The 16767-nt window shown below is 38.5% G+C and overlaps 1 protein-coding gene across 3 annotated transcripts in view; it reads right to left on the bottom strand.

Moving 5' to 3' along the window:
- Positions 1 to 16767, bottom strand: part of UNC79 (unc-79 homolog, NALCN channel complex subunit) — a 204647-nt gene that overhangs the window by 56070 nt on the left and 131810 nt on the right. For all 3 annotated transcript variants that reach the window (XM_061182833.1, XM_061182834.1, XM_061182835.1), the window contains 5 exons: positions 13415 to 13522; positions 9913 to 10029; positions 7232 to 7315; positions 3777 to 3879; positions 1105 to 1245 (listed from right to left, as the gene is read on the bottom strand). In XM_061182833.1, the coding sequence (XP_061038816.1) occupies positions 1105 to 1245; positions 3777 to 3879; positions 7232 to 7315; positions 9913 to 10029; positions 13415 to 13522 (553 nt within the window). The remainder of the gene's footprint in view (positions 1 to 1104; positions 1246 to 3776; positions 3880 to 7231; positions 7316 to 9912; positions 10030 to 13414; positions 13523 to 16767) is intronic.

The following is a 16767-nucleotide window of genomic DNA, read 5'->3' as shown; positions in this document are numbered from 1 at the left end:
ACATAATCACTCATGAATACAGCTCTTAATCATGTCCCATCTTTTATGGCTACTCAGTTATTCCACATATCACTGTCCTCTTCAACAACTAAGCCATAAAGCATTTGAGGGCAAGAGCTAGGTGTAATGCCTGCAACCTAAAGCACCTAGCTCTGTGCTAGCACAGATTGGAAACTTAATACATTCACGGGGAATTAACTCAGTCCTCTCCTATACGTTGGGTATGCTAGGACTACAATTTGTTACTGAATTTGAACTTTACTTATATCCATGAAGTACATCACTTTTCTTCTAATGTCCTATCCACTAAATGGAATTTTCTTAACATGAAAATTCTCAAAGCAGCTAAGTTTTAATCAGTCAGGCTGAAGGCTCTGTTCCCAAAATGTGTGCATCTTTCCTTTTTCTGAGTCAGAAGTATAAAACTACTATACTTCCATTTATCCCTTCACATGACAATGCCGCAAGTTGCATAATTAAGTGAGCCACCCTAAGATTACAAAGTGCCTAGAGAACCCATCTTAAAACAGGTAAAGAGGGGGACTTCCCTGGTTGCGCAGTGGTTAGGGCTCCACGCTCCCAATGCAGGGAGCCTGGGTTCGAGCCCTGGTCAGGGAACTAGATCCTACATGCATGCCGCAACTAAGAGTTTGCATGCCACAACTAAGGAGGCTGCCTGCAGCAACAAAGACCCGGTGCAACCAAATAAATAAATAAATATTTTTTTAAAAAACAGGTAAAGAGAGATAATAATAATAATATCTAAAAGTTACAAAGTGTTTAGTGTGAATTAGGCACAGTTCTGAGCACTGTAACATACATTGGTTCACATAGTATTTAATAGAGAACAACAAACAGTAGGGTTTTCTTAGTGCAGTTTCCTCTAGCTCCACTCTGACATTGTGACTCATGACCCTACACGGCTGTAGAATCCAACCAAAAGTTTGGTACATTCAGTTTGTGAAATTAGTCTGAGTTGATCCCACAAATATCAAGCATCTGTAAGGTTACAAAATGTTTCACTTTTGAACTGGTAGTTTTTATTTAAGGATACAGATTGAGTAAGGCTCCTTCCTACCAAACAAAACAGAAGCTGACATTCACCTTCCCACAGACTGCATGATATCCAGCAACAACGGGGCTGCCAAGTCTGGGCTTAAGTGAATGAATGTGGAGAGGACCACAATGGCCAGCCCAAGGGTTTCCTCATCATACTCTTCAAGAATGGCCCCACAGTCATGGCATCTGCAAAGAAAACAGAGGAATGCTTTCCATGAAAGCCAACAATGGTTTCAAGGTGTAAGCACATGCAGCCATGTTTGGTGAGTCTTGGAAAAGTCCCCAAAAGGAGGTCAGCGGTCCCGCTCTAACAATAAATAGAAAACTCCAGCCCCACCGTCACCTTAGACACAGAAATAGCACACACACCAGAGATCAGGAAGGTTCCGCTGATCACTGAAAATGGTCTTTCAATTCATTACTATCTGGCCTCTACACGAATTAGTGCTCCCTTTTACAATGAGCGCCAATTGGACTAATAGTTTGAAGCTCCTGGTTGAAGGATTTTCTGCAGGTGAAATTATTGCTGGGGATAGTCACTAACTAGATATTTTTTTCATTTGTTGAAATTAAAAGTGAAAAATGTCTAGACACAAATGGAAGCCTTCCCAATCTTTCAGATTTAAAAACATCCTATTAATAAAGACGTAGACATAGAGAATGTACTTGAGGACACGGGGGCAGGGAGGGGGAAGCTGGGGAGAAGTGACAGTAGCATCGACATATACACACTACCGAATGTAAAATAGATAGCTAGTGGGAAGCAGCAGCATAGCACAGGGAGATCGGCTCGGTGCTTTGCAATGACCTAGAGCAGTGGGTTAGGGAGGGTAGGAGGGAGGCTCAAGAGGGAAGGGATGTGGGGATATATGTGTGCATATGGCTGATTCACTTTGGTGTACAACAGAAACTAACACAGCATTATGAAGCAATTATACTCCATAAAGATCTATTGAAAAAATAAATAAAACAAAAATAAATAAAAATTAAAAAATCCTATTTGTGGGTGAGAGACAGAATAGTCCAGTCAATAGAACCCTGTAGAAAGCCTAGGGAGTCTGGATCAAGTCTCTTCTGCACCAGTCACTCAGATCAGCTTAGGAACTCACCACGCCTACTGAGAGTGCAGTCTGTAAAAACACAATGGTCCCTGCTCTTAAGGAACTTCCAGCTTATTGCTCTTTGTAGTATCTAATGTGGGTTCAACTGACGTCATCTCAACCAAAGCGGAGCTCTTTTTCTCAGTGGCCGCTGAACAGCTTTATACAGTGAAGGGAAAAGCAAGGGAGGCAGAGCTAAAATGGCTACTGTGACCTTTCCATCTGAAAACTTCCTGATATACATATATATCACTCCTTACAAACTTCCCAATATACATGTATACCACTCCTTACAAACTTCCTGATATACATAAATATCATTCCTTACAAACTGACTTTTTAAAAAAATATAGGATTCACACTTGTAACTAAAAACGAAGATAAATGGAGTAACCACAAAGGCAACCGGGAAGACAACTAGGAAATATTGAGACTTGGAGGAGGACACAAAACGAGAAAATTATACCAAAGAAAGAGCTAAGAAGAGCCCTCCACAAGCAACTAGGTGCTCCCCACGTGGACATGGTAAGGAGCTGTTCAAGACAGGCCTTTCACTTCTTCAGTAATGATGGCCAGCTGTGGCCAGCTGCATGGATCCTCATACCAGCCCCTTCCACCTCACCTTCCTCTCCTTTTATCACAAGCCTACTCAATTTCTCACATGGGTCACCTTTACCAGGAAGCCTCCCCGGCCCAAGGGATCTCTCCAAACTTGAAATCGTACAAGTCTTACTCTTTACCATATTCACTGAACAGCATTTATGTGCCAGGCAATGTATAGGGAGCTCAGAGTATAAAGTACAGAAGAAAGGGTACTAGTCCCTAAGGAACTCACAATCTATTACAGAACATGTGTGTATAAACACCTAACGATTAAAATACAGCGTGGTAAGTGGTAGAATAGAGAGATGTATCAAATACTATGGAAACTTGGAGAATGGCATGATGCATTCTGCCTTGTGAAATCAGGGAAACTTGGTCTCAGGCTGGGTCTTGATGCATGAACAGGAGTTCACCAGGCAGAGAAAGTACAGAGTGAAGGGCACCTATGAGATCACAGAGGACAGAACACATCAGGCATGCTCTGGAGAAGGTGAGGGGGCTAGGGAAGGAGTTCCTGGTGAGGAGTGGTTAAGACCATACCTTCACAACCTAAAGGGCCTTTTACAATAAGCTAAAACATTTGGACTTTATCCCATAAGAAATCTGGGGGTATTGAAGGCTGACAAACAGAGAGGCAACGTAACCAATCTGAGATTCAGAGAATGAATTCTACCAGCTGGATCATGTCTCAAACTTAGTCCCACTCTTAACAATTTGAAGCTTCCGGATGAGAGATTTTATTTGTGTGAAATTATTGCTAGGAATAATCAGTAAGTGGACATTATTTGCATTCATCCAAATTAAAAAAGAAAAATGCCTTGGCATAGATGAAAGCTGCTCATACAATACTGCATTTCTAAGGTAACAAATGCTTACCAACACTTATGGCTACAGCCATTTGAAGAACAAATTATGACTTAAAAGCATAGCATGCCTCCTCTGATATTTTCTCACAACCATGGTGAGCAACTTCTCAAATTCTGTAAACAGTGAAGAAAATAACTGTGAGCTTACTTGTCTGTCATCACCGTCGGCTGCTCATCTGTGAATTCTTCGGGTGCTGGTACAAACATACTCACAATGCTGGGTGCTGACAGCAGGCTGGATTTCGTGGCACCTGGGTAAGCAGCAAAGAAACAACTGGTGAATAAATATGTGTGTCTAGGGGCCAGGAAGAGCCCTATTCTCCTCTTATAAATCCTCCAAAGATCACATTCACAGGGACAGCCCAATTCCATTGTGAAAAACCGTCAAGAGTGAAATGAATTCAAGAAAGACTGATTTGTTTTGGCTTATACCATTTTAAGAGCTAGACTCCTATGGTTCATTTTGCTTCTTGACTTTGAAAAAAAATCAGAAAGAGTTCAGGTGTGCCAACAGGGTACTAAAACAGAGAGGAAAAAAAGTGTGTGTGTGGGATCTATTCAAGGGTACCCTTAAATGAGTTACAACCCTTAATTGCTAGGCATAAATGGAAGCCGCTCATACAATACTACATTTCTAAAATCACAAATCCATGCCAACACTAAAATGTCGCTAATTTGGAAAGGGAATCAGATCCTAGATCTCTACACACCTAAGCAAGGGGAGAAGTTTGAGCTAAGAAATATCTGGACAGTTTTCTACTTTGTAAATTAATATAAGCCCCAAAGCAAAAGACTTCATTTTTCAAACTGAAATCTTTATGAATGAAATATGAAGTTTTTTTGAATGAACCATCTGGTGACTTCAGCCAATCGATATCACAGAGTTTAATACTTTGGGTTTTGATGCCTTCAGAGAAATCTGAGGCAGGAATCTAGTGCTCTAGTGGTGAGTAAATCTGGAGATCCAGGAGACTGTTCTCCATTAAGAAAACCACCAGTGCTGGACAGATTCTCCAGGAACTATGGAAATAAGGCACTCCAAGAAGAATCCCAGAGTGACAACTCAGAATAATACCATGTTCTACAAAGTAATAACTGAGACTCTGAGTTCTTCAAACAGGAAAGAAGCCAGAAAAACCCAGTGGTCATTAAAGAATCTGTTTTTCATTAAGGAACTGCTAACTTTGTGCTGAAAAACAAAACAAAACTGTCTGGTCTTTCCTTAAATAGGAGAAAGATAATGATTCAGAGAATTGGTTTCTAAAGGAATCAACATAAAAAATTTTAGAAACCTCACCAAGTGGGCAAAGTATTTCCATCTGAGAGAGAAAAAAATAGTATCAAAGCCTTTGATGCTTCCATACTATACAGACTCCCTTGTCTGATCAAAGGCTACAAAATCTGTTTATAAGGAGACCTTCAGACCCAAACGGCAAAGGAAATTATCTGAAAATATCTTGATGTCACTTCTGAAGATCCCAAATGGGAATCTAAACTTTGCTACTATATTTATCAGCTATCTCTGAGATAACACTCTTTCCAATTGTATCATTAACAAAGATCCTCAGCTGTTTCATAAAGATGATGCTTTGAAAGGAAGCAACATATTTATTATAAGCAAAATTACAAATCGATTAATAATAGAAAGGCAAGAACTGGGCGAAGATAAAAGAAGACATGATTGATTATTAAAACAGTAAGGTAAACTGCATGAAGTTGCTTCAAGAAACCAAAACACAGAAAGTTCAACTCCAGTACTCCACATTTCTTGAACATTGACACACCACATCTGCCAGATGCCAAAATGCCTGTGCTAAAAGTGGAAACTCAGCCCACAAGATACATGGTGATACATATATAGTCTTACTAGAAACATAAGCAACTGATTTTTTAAAAAACCAACAACTCTGAGTCAAGGCTTTCAGAAGATGCTTGCCAATTACTATTGCATACATAGAAATCACAATTCAAGTCAAGAAAAGAGTGGGAGTCCAAGTTATTTGGGTGGTTTCAAGCCAATCCTTACCTAATACAAATGCCAAGGAACAGATATTTTTGACAATAGCATCATGAATTTGTTTTTCCACACGACAACACAGAATGTACAAGGCAATATTTATGACAGTCATTTATAAAAACAGATAGGTTAAGTTATGAGACATTGGCCACCTTATGGCAACATTAGCTGAATCAATGGATTTCTAAATACTGCTTATGATAAGGGAGCAAAGAGTAAGATACAAGGAGAAGGTGGGCAATGCAAAAAGGAAGCCATTGACCTCAGCCACCTTGTGCTATAGCTGAGTCACAACTAAGTCTGCAGTATTAAGGGCAGTCCCATTATCTCCCATTATCTAGGGCAACACATTATCTAGGTGCCACCCCTACTGGTTCCCCTACTGAATACCCAAAGTGCACTGTATATGGAATTAGGAACAGACACAGAACATTCTTAGAAACTTGAATAAAGAGGGCACCTCCTCCAAAGCCCAACTTCATAGCTGGAGATTTTGGCAAAAGTTTCTTCGGGAGTCTTGGAGAAAGTATACGGGTGCTGGTTTGTCTCAAAGCGTAAATGCACACATCAGTCCCCTAGCTATATCAATGGACTCTTCAGTTTACCATGAAAGAGACTTTCTTTGTTCCCATTACCTCATTCCACTTTTGCTTCTATTGACTGAGTCACTAGATCATGGACAAGCACCAGAGTTTCTTCAACCACCCTGACTTCTGCTCATAAAAGCTTTTCCTAAGCCCATAAATGAGAAGAGTCTCATCTCATTGGATAGGGGATAAAACTGCTACTCAATGCCAAATAAATGTTAGCCAAAGCTGGAGATAACTGTCTCCTCATTCCTAAGGAAAATTAGAAGTGATATGGTCCAGGATAATAGGTTTGCTTGACTTATGGGACTAGCTAAGAGATGTGGTCATAATTCATTTTTGCTTTTTGGTTGTCACAAATAATAGGTTAACCTGCCTTCTAAATTAAAAAAAAACAAAAAACAAAAAAAAGAACAAAAGTAATGATTAACTAGACATAAGATGAATTTTAAAAATACATATTCTGATTATCTTAGCATAGATTTATTCTCAGCTTGCTCCTATGATCATCATAAAGTCAAGTGTATGTTTTGTTCAGTTTCGGATAGCTGAAAAGAAGCTATTCATCTATGATCTCAATAATCTAGAAGGAACATAGATAAGCTGGGCCATGTTCAGAGAAGTAGACACAGGATGATATGGAAAACTGATACATATTAGTAGGAATACCAAATGACCCAGGGATGTGTGGTCTAGAAAAGCCTGAGGAACTAAGCAACTGGTAGCTTTCTTCAAATATCTAAAAATTACATGAGAGAGCCTAGACTTGCTTTGTGTGGCCCCAAAGGTTAAAAATTCACTATAAGGAAGAAATTTTTGTCAGTCATGTTCAAAGATGAGATGGCGTACATTCCCAGGTCCTGCAAGCGTTTGAGCAAAGGTTGGATCCACTTCATGGAGCTGCTGAAGAAGAGATTTCAGCACCTGCTGGGTGACTAGATGATTGACATATACGGTTTCTTTCACCCTTTCAGTCTGAGATTCTGCGACTCAGCTCACCTCTCGTTCTCAGTGGCTGTCCCTCCAGGTCAGGGTTTAGGCACATTGGCACATTACACTGGCGTTTCCCAGGCTGTATCTGTTCTGTGGATAAATAGAACATTTCAGTCTTCATTGCGGTCAATTGCGCACAATTCACAATACAAAGAATTTAACCAATAATCTCTTGGGGCCATTTTTTGGCGATTGTTACTGTTGATTATTAACATTTACAGGAAACATCCTAGATTTTAGGGTAGGGTTGCTTGGGGTTTCACTACAAACCTGCCATTCAGGTGTATGAGATGCAGCTGAAAGCAGGAGAGTATCTAAAACCATCCCCGAAAGTCCAGATTCTCTAATCCCTCCCCCACAAAAGCTCAAATCCCAAATCTCTTGATATGAAATGAAAAAAATGAAAGGCTAATGTCACAGCCATGAAAGACATGTTTTATGCAAATCAATAAATACATAAGTGATCATTTGTGGCAATGACCAGATAGATCGTACAGAAAACATGTGGAACTGGTAGCAAGGAAATGACAGGCATTTGACTGAGGGCTGCAGAACAGGAATAAGGGGACAGGGGCAAATGGAGGAGTAGTGCTTCAGGAACATTTTTTTCATGTGAAAGATGAGGCAAAGAAGCAAGCCATCAGATACGCATGGGTGGAGAAGAGGCAGGTATTCTCTGAGCGAGCAGGTACATGCTGAGGCGGGTCGATCATGACCCGTGCTTTAGGCTGCCTTTCTCTGTGTGTCTGCATGACCAGATTTGTTCTTTTGGAGACTAGCAAGTCACTGAATCAACGTATGTGGTATAAAGTGACATGCCACCTAATAAAAAACTCCACACTCATCGATTCTCTCTGGTCTTGGATTTGGGGAGAATTTTTATGACACTAACAAAAAAAAGAATATTGAGATGAAGCTCTAGTAGGACTTGGTGACTAGCGAACCAACTTGGAGGATGGAAAACAAGCCTAGGAAAACTCAGATGAAAGAAATTCAGACAGCATGTAAATGGTAAGTATAAGATGATAAACCAGAGTGACATGAACAAGGCTGAGGTTTGGTTGAAAAGTGAAAAATTCAGTTAAATGGGTTATTTGGCATCATGTAGATTTTTTTTTTTAGATTAAAATTTGGATTAGAAATTGAGATCTATTTGCTTTTTTATAACTCTACAGAGTCAATCAAACTAAGTTGTAATTGTAGTCAGAATCTAAAATGGATAGCTTAGGCTGAGCTTGCTATAGAGAACAGCAGCATGGTAAAATAATCTTCAGGTCAACCTAACGAAAGATGGGCATTTAATTCTCAGAGAATGAACCTAACAAAAGCTTCCATTCTCAGTTTTACATAGCATGAGCTCAGTAAAGAGAGGAACAAAGTCCTCTTTGGTGTGAACAAAAAAGCTTCACCCAAACCCAGTAAACTCTCAAGGCTGGTTATTCAATGTCTTTCTCCTTGTCTCCCTTGCCCCTTGGCTTTTGGCCATTTCATTATTCATTACCACTTATCACTAAAAAGAAGACAAAACACTAAACCTTTAAAACGTTAAGAACCTTAATAAAGGCCAGGAGAGTTGAAATTATCTGTTAAATACAGGATTGGGTATGGTGTGTAGGATTTAATTATCTAGAATCTAGACTAGCTCTCTTTTTTTTTTGAAGAACAGTGGGGAAAATAAGATGAAATATATGTAAATATTATGGTTATGAAAAATTAACAGTATCTCAATATTTTGGTTTTGTGGACATTGTAATTCCTGGTCATAAAGAAGGCTATTAAGATAATTTCATATAACTGTAGCCAGAAAGTATACTAACCAAGATACAAAAATAGTCCTATCCAAGTGTTGGCCCCCAGAGCATATCACAGTAGTAAACCCTGACATTTTCAAAGTGCATGCATCCTGCAAAAAGCTTTCACATATATAATCGTGTAATCAAATGACCCATTTAATTAAAAAAGAAAAAAAGAAAAGGCAGGCACTCAAAAGAGCAGAATTGCGGCAGTACTACTGGCTTGAGAAAGTAGTACGTGTGCAGAACGTGGTAACAAAGTTTAGAAAATGCAGAGTGATCATGTTTAAAATAGACATGTCATGGCAGTCAATTCTTACTTTAAAATTGAGGTTAGAGGCAGTTCCATCGTATGAGCATGAGGGTGTGCGGCTGCAACCTGGTGACCCTGCTGACTAAAACACAGAGCTCATATTCCCAAACCTACCGGCAGATCATGACGTCACTAAGCTGACATTTGTTATTACTGTTATTATTACTATCAATAGTCCCTTATTTTTGATAATTCAGAGTTTATAAAACAGAGAATATTGATAATCTGGTGTTCTGTTTTGTTTTCTAATTTGCATCATGAAATCATAGTTCCATTCCCTCCTTTATGCATTTATATCATTTAACCCCCAAAGAGATAGCCTAACATCTGGAATCTGGGTCTTAGAGGAAAACAAACAACCAAACAAAAAAAAGAGTTGGACCAGCCGAGATGGAAGAACCGGTGGCTCTAGAACACTTGGAAAGTTTAAATAGACTTATTAATTACCTTAGGTCAAAAAAATTGTTTGAACCACAGAATATGAGAAAAAATCTATTCCTTCACAAGGAAGCAGAGGGGACACAGAGAAAGTGGCATTCGCTAATCTGAGAGGTAAAACAAGAAGAAAAAGCTTGACCCACCAGTGTCCCAGTTGCTGATGTTATGGGGGGCGCTAGACTGATGTTCCAGCTGTCGCTTCATTAACTGGCTCATTGTCAGAGCTCCCAGGGATCCCCTTTTCATCTGCCTATACTGAGCTATATGGAGGAAATTAGGAGATAATTACTAGGGGGAATAAATTTGCACAGCACACAAAGGCTCTACACATCCATACAGAATCTTAATTGAACCTTCATTGGCTATTCGTCATTGTTTAGTAAGTTGTATGCTCCTGTCCAGTTGAAAAACTAAGGCACTATGCTACTTCTGGTGCCTGTCTTCACTCGATAAAGAAAGAAACAGTGCCTATGAGCACTTATCTGTAGCCTGTAAATATTTACCCCAGTTACAACAATATGATATTTTCATTTACTTTTTAATTTATATACTCTGCCTTGTTCCCAAAAGGATTCAAGACAGATACTACTACTTTGAATTTATAGCTTAACTTTCTTTAATGGAGCAGTGCATACATACATAGTTTCAGTCTCCATTATGTCCCTCTGAGGCCCCTGTGCATGTGTGTGTGTTTGTGTATGTACATGCATATTTTGGAGTAGGATGACACATATCAACCCCAATTTTTAGAGAGAAATTGAAGCAAATGAAATTATGTTACTTGGAACCAACCAGCAAATGAGGTGGTTGTAAAACCAAAACATGTTGACTCCAAAGTCAATGCTGTCTTCAATCTCTGTATGAGCCTCTGCCTACTGTTGGAAAAATGTGAATTGAATAACATTCCACAAGTATATTCTAGTACACACCTTTGTTTTAAAAAAAAATAGTGGTAACATTTTTATCTTGCAATTAGGCATTGACAAATATCTCATGATTGATAAGTCACATACATAAGCATCTCCAAACCGGAAAAACAGTGAAAAGCACTTCTGACAATAGACTGCTGAGTGAGAAAGCAACCTGCCTCCTACCCTCCTATTCCTCCTCAAGTGGTCCCACCAATCCCTGCCACCAGCCCAGTGAGAAAGGAAGAGCATCGCTAACAGGCCTTTTATACATGATCCCAAACAACTGGATATTTGAGAACTTGTGGTTATTCACTCTCTTATAAGGACAATTTCAGAAACTGAAGCTCTGAAATACATTGTCTAGAAGGGGATGGTAGAAACCGAGATGTCTTTATGGCCCTAGAAAGCCTTACATGTTATACACAGGTTTCACAATCATGGTACCAGGGCAGCAACTTGGTGTGATGCGAAATCAATTATGACATTATTTTTAATGTAATTAGCATGCTGTTTGATTCATGGTAGTCATGGCATGTTTAGCTACAAAATAATCAGCTGATAAACTGAGCAAAAAAGAGGGGTGTGATGAGAATTCTTGTGTCTTGGAGTCCATGTTAACTGAATTCATGGAAATGACTATGCAAACTAATGAAAAATCTGATTCTTGTGGTTGATTGGTAAATTTTGCAATTTCATGGTTCACTTGAAAGTGCAGCTCCAGGTAAAATTCAAAGGCAGAAATCTTTTAGAAAATTTAACAAATTTCAAGTAAAATTCAAAAGCAGAAATCTTTTAGAAGATCTGACAAATTTAAAAATTAGCAGCATCTATCAGACAAAATCAAAGAAGGGTTAAAAACCTCTAGTGATTGATTAATTTCTCCAGTCCTCAGTATTTTTTTAAAGACAGAAGAATTCCCTGAGAGTAAAGTCCCTTAATGTTTAGCTCAGTGTGTAAAGCACCTGGCATTATGTCTCTAAGAACACACCACCAAGAGCTATCCCGTACATGCTTTAAATGGAGAGAAGGAGGAAGGTGGAAATTTAATGATGCACTATGCTGAATCCAAAAGGGCTAGATTCAATCATGACTTCAGGATCATGATTCATTGATACATTTATTTTATGATACATGTAACTAGCACTGAAGTCAAACTGACTTAAGTCATCCTATCTCAAATTATATCCAACTTGGAATTCTAACTATAATTCACTTTTTTCGGATGACTCATGCAAATTAGGAGGAGAAGATACACTTTCATGATTTTAGTATGTGGACTTAAAAATGGGCATTTTTTCATGTTATAAAACAGATTTTTTGTGATAAACGAAGAACAATTAGATTCAGAACAAGGCGTTCTTCTTTGCTGCCAAAAGGGCAAATAACTGTTACTTGAAAATGCTTTCTTAGAATTTCTGTAATCTCTATTATAACTGAATTTGAATTATTCTAAGGCAGTGTGGTATACTAAAAAACACCATGGGCTTGAAAAATCAAACAGACCTAGCATCAATTCCTGTCTCTGTCACTTAATAGCCATATGACTTTAGGCAAGTCACTTAGCCTCTCTGAGCCTCTGTTTCTTTAAAACTGGGTCAATAATATCTGCCATGCAGTGCTGACGTGAGGATTTAATAAAATAGCAATGTGTGTAAACCACTTAGCACGGTGCCTGGAACATGGTGTCAAATAATTGGTAGCAATTATTACTATTATTTCTGTAAATGCCTGGAGAACAAGGGGTGTCTTATTTATTCACCTTTGATCACCAGTACCAAGCACAGTGCCTGGCACTCAGCAGACACTTAATAAATAGTTGCTGAATGAATGAAAGCATGAATAAATGAATGATGAAGATGATGATGTCGTTCCCTACTACCAGTCCAGCATTTAAGTTAAGATCTTTATCTGGTTTTCAGGATCATCTTTATTTCAAAAGACTGTCAAAGGAAAATTCACTAGCCCTTGAGGCAGTGGCCACATGGAACACAAAATATACCAGCACAGATGACAAGGGTTTGCAGAAGTTGCACCACTGTTTGTATCTCTGATTCCTACTGAGAATTTCCCATGCTAAAGTCTTTTAATTGACTCCACTGAGCCAGGTGGACACCCTTATTTTCACCTCAATGGAACTCAAGCTCCTCATGGGCAAAATATAGGACCCAACAAACAAGGCAGTTTCAAAATACTGAATAGTTGCCTCCAGTAGATCCAGTAATATTTCATGCCATTTTAATTTTCCGATCCAAAAGCGCTACATTCAATAATAACTTTGGGATCATGATATATCTGATACATTTATTTGATGATAACTTAGATAAAAATTTTGTCAATGATGGAGGTGATTCAAATTAAACAAAGGTGTTTCATGTAAAATTCTGTCACAGACAATGTTTCTCACTTGTCCCAAAACCAGTTCCATGTTTTATGTTTAGGCTAGTCAAACATAATACTTATTTTATTGAATTATCCAGTGATTATACCTTAACAAATTAGGATTCTTGGCCTATCAGTAACTGTACTGATTTATCAAATACTTGAGATGCTGACAAAAGTGGGCCTATGTCTCAGGGTCTCTGAGAACATACAACATAGTGTTACCTAGGAAGCTAACACAACGTTAAAAAAAAAAAGAAAAAAACAATACCAAGAGTGTGAAAATTGAAAACAATGCAGCAGATAATGTTCCAAATCAATGTACAGGTGAAATGATCACCAAAGGAAATCTTACTTGATATTGAAGAATGGCTACTTGTTTCTGGCACACCTGCTTCTAATGTAGGGGCAGATGAGGATTCTCGTGGCATTTCCAAAGTTGAAAGTCCTTTAGTAGCGGGATCTACAAACAGAAATATTATTTAAAACTCAGGACATTGATTAAAAGCAAGTTCAAGAACCTTTTTCATATATTTTCCCCTCTTGCCCAATTCTCCCATTCAAATCATTATATACTTTCTGGCCCTACTAACTACTTTAATGGAATCACATACACACTGGTTTCAAAGTTCCGTGGGAGTTGCTTCCACATTACACTCTGCATGTGTTGCTATGCCTCTCAGAGATTAACGACAGCACAATTACCAAGCTAGAGCTCGGCACGCTCATATCACGTATCCTTGGACCTTTCCAGAACCGAATTTCTTTTCATACAAAACCCAAAGACACCTACAGTTGATCCACCTATATCATTCCACCACTCCGCCTTTGTCTGGCAATTTCCTACTCATCACTTACATCTCAATTTATATAGACACTTCCTCCTCCAGAAAGGCATCCAGGACCCCCACCCCCAGATTCAAACAAAAAACGGAATCATGTGACCCTCTTATGCAATCCCAGAGCACCCTGTCCTAACCTGTACCAAAATGAACACGCCACAATGTAATTGTCTGTTTACCTGTCTACAACCTTTGCTAAGTCATAAGTAATTTCAGAGCAGGGACTGTATCTAACTTGGAATAATTACTTACCAATAACTCAGATTTTCGATTTTATTAGTTGAGCAAGAAAGACTTGTATCATTTGCTTCTGCTGTTGACAAATGCATCTAAGGTAAAATATTTTCTGCATATAATATTGTCTTTTTAATCTATGAATAATGGGAAACAAGCTGTCCCACATTATTCTAGGTAAAGATTATCCTTTAAAGCTTTTTGAAAAGTTTAATGGTTTATCATAGCAAACCCCTAAAACTTTTTTATAAACTTCCTTGACATCTTAAGCAACACTCACTGTATATTGAACTCAATGAGCAGCCTGGAATTACCACTATGGGCTTCTATGATTATAACATGTCCACCCTAAATGGCTTCAAGTTCTTAAGCTTCATGATATCTGTCTCCTCCTTTTCATGTTATCAATTGTTTTTCTTGCCACAGAACAAGTCACCATACATTCACACATACATACAATATAAGTATGCAGATGCTATTCTACTATTGGGTGATCATTAAACTTATTAAACTGTCAGAAATCAAAGTAAAATAGATCCTAGGTGAGGGCTGAGGAGAAAAGCTTTTAAGCACTGATTTTGGAACATCTATTTTTGGTTCTCAGAGGTCCTTCTGAATAGATACATTTGCCAGATGAATACTTTCTTGGTAACAAAAAAAGTATAACTGTTACATGTTTCCCAAACTCTCCAAATAAAGCATAAAAATAACTACCCATTTAAAATTCCTTAGTCATTAAGATATTAAAGATTAAGCTATTGCTTTTCTCTTAGGTATTCTCCACAAACCACAAGTTTAAAACATGCATAATTACCTGTCTTACCCTTATCTGCTTCTGTTTTACATTTGCTGCTACTATGGCATAATAATCCCACCGATAATGTAGAACAAGAAAGCTTAAAGACAAGAATTCTTTAACAGATTATTGAGACTTTTAGAGTCTCAATACGCTTATTAAAATCCTTGGTATCTTTAATTTTAAAGAAACGTCATAACTGTAAGATAGTTATTAATAATCATTAGTGTACCAAGATTCTTTAAGCCAGGCAATTTTTGCTCAGTCCTAAATCATTTTATGAAGCCTTCCATTTGTATATAGTTTAAGACAACAAATATTTGAATAGAGCTATATACTTAGCTTAAAATTTTTCTATTCAATTTTTTATACTGATGTGAAGAAAATGTCATGTTACTGATTCATTCATTCATCAAATATTTGCCACCACTCTACTAGGTACTTGGGATACAATCAAAGAACAAACCAGAGAAAATTTCTTGCCTTTGAGAGAACAGTGGGGACAGACAGACAATAATTAACATACATAAAAGTAAATAAATTATTATATATTAGAAGAATAATTCTTTATAGAAGAGAAACAGAGAAGAGAAAGTGATTCTAAGATGCCAAGTAGGGGTGGAAAGGTGGGGTGTGGTCCAGGCCTCATGGGGAACCTGATGTTTGAACAGAGAATTAAAAGAAATGAGAGAGGGAGCCAGGCAGGTATCTGGAGAAGACAGTTTCAGGCTGAGGGACCAGCCGGTGCAAAGGCCGCAAGGTAAGAAAATGTAAGGAGTGTTCAAAAAATGGCAGGAGGCCACTGTGGCTGAATAGAAGAAATGTGGAGAGAACCATGCAAAATGAAGTCAGAGAACTAATGAGAATCAGGACCACGTAAAGCATTTTAGGAATTTAAAGGACTTGACTTTTTCCTATGAAAGAAATGGGAGCCAGTGGAGGGTTTTAAGCGGAGTAATGGTCTAATCTCATGTTTTAAAGGATCACGGTGGCTGCTGCGTTGGGAAGATACGAAGGCAATATGGGTAAAAGGCAGGAGCCCAGTTAGGAGGCTATCGCAGTTGATCCACATGAGAGACGTTAATGGCTCAGACCAGGGTGGAAGCAGGGGAGATGGTGAGAAGGGGTAGGTTTTGAAGGTAGATTAAGGTGGCCAGATAAAAGAGGACACCCAGTTAAAATTTAATTTGGGATAAACAACAGAAAATTTTTTAGTATGAGTATGTCCCATGCAATTTTTGGCAGATGAGGCCCCAATTCTTCACTCCTCTCTGAATCAATGACCGTTGCCATGTAACTTAAAAGTTCTTCCCACTAAAGAGGCAGAGTGTATTTCCCCTCTTGACTTTGGCTCCAGCCAGGTGATTTGCTTTGGCTCATGGAATGTTTGCAGGCATAACATGACCAAAGGCTTGCAAAGCTCCTGTGCAATGGGGCTTGCTCTCTTGTGCCTCTTCCATCACCCTAATAAAAATATTTCCAGGCTTCATGTGTCCCAGGAGGAGGCTGGCCACACAGTCCAGCCTAGATTAGCTCATCTGCAGATAGCCAATAGCCCTTGAATTGAATAAATGCTTATTGTTATATGTTGCTGATATTTGTATGTTTATTTGTTACACAGCATTATTCCAGCAGTAGGTACCTAATAGAGTTGTCTCAGTATACAGACAGTATGTAAAACTACAAGAGTAGATGAGATCACCAACACATTGTGTGTAGACAGAACTGAGAAAAGGACCAAGGACAAAGACCCTGGGGCACTCCCTCATTAGGGAGTTAAGGAGGAACTGAAAAAAGAGATTGAGAAGGAGTGACCACTGAATATGCAGAAAACCA

Source organism: Eubalaena glacialis, chromosome 2 (genome assembly GCF_028564815.1).
Source record: "Eubalaena glacialis isolate mEubGla1 chromosome 2, mEubGla1.1.hap2.+ XY, whole genome shotgun sequence".
Classification (NCBI taxonomy): Eukaryota; Metazoa; Chordata; class Mammalia; order Artiodactyla; family Balaenidae; genus Eubalaena; species Eubalaena glacialis.
Note: the sequence above shows the minus strand (reverse complement) of the source record. Positions and strands in the feature narration are given on the sequence as shown.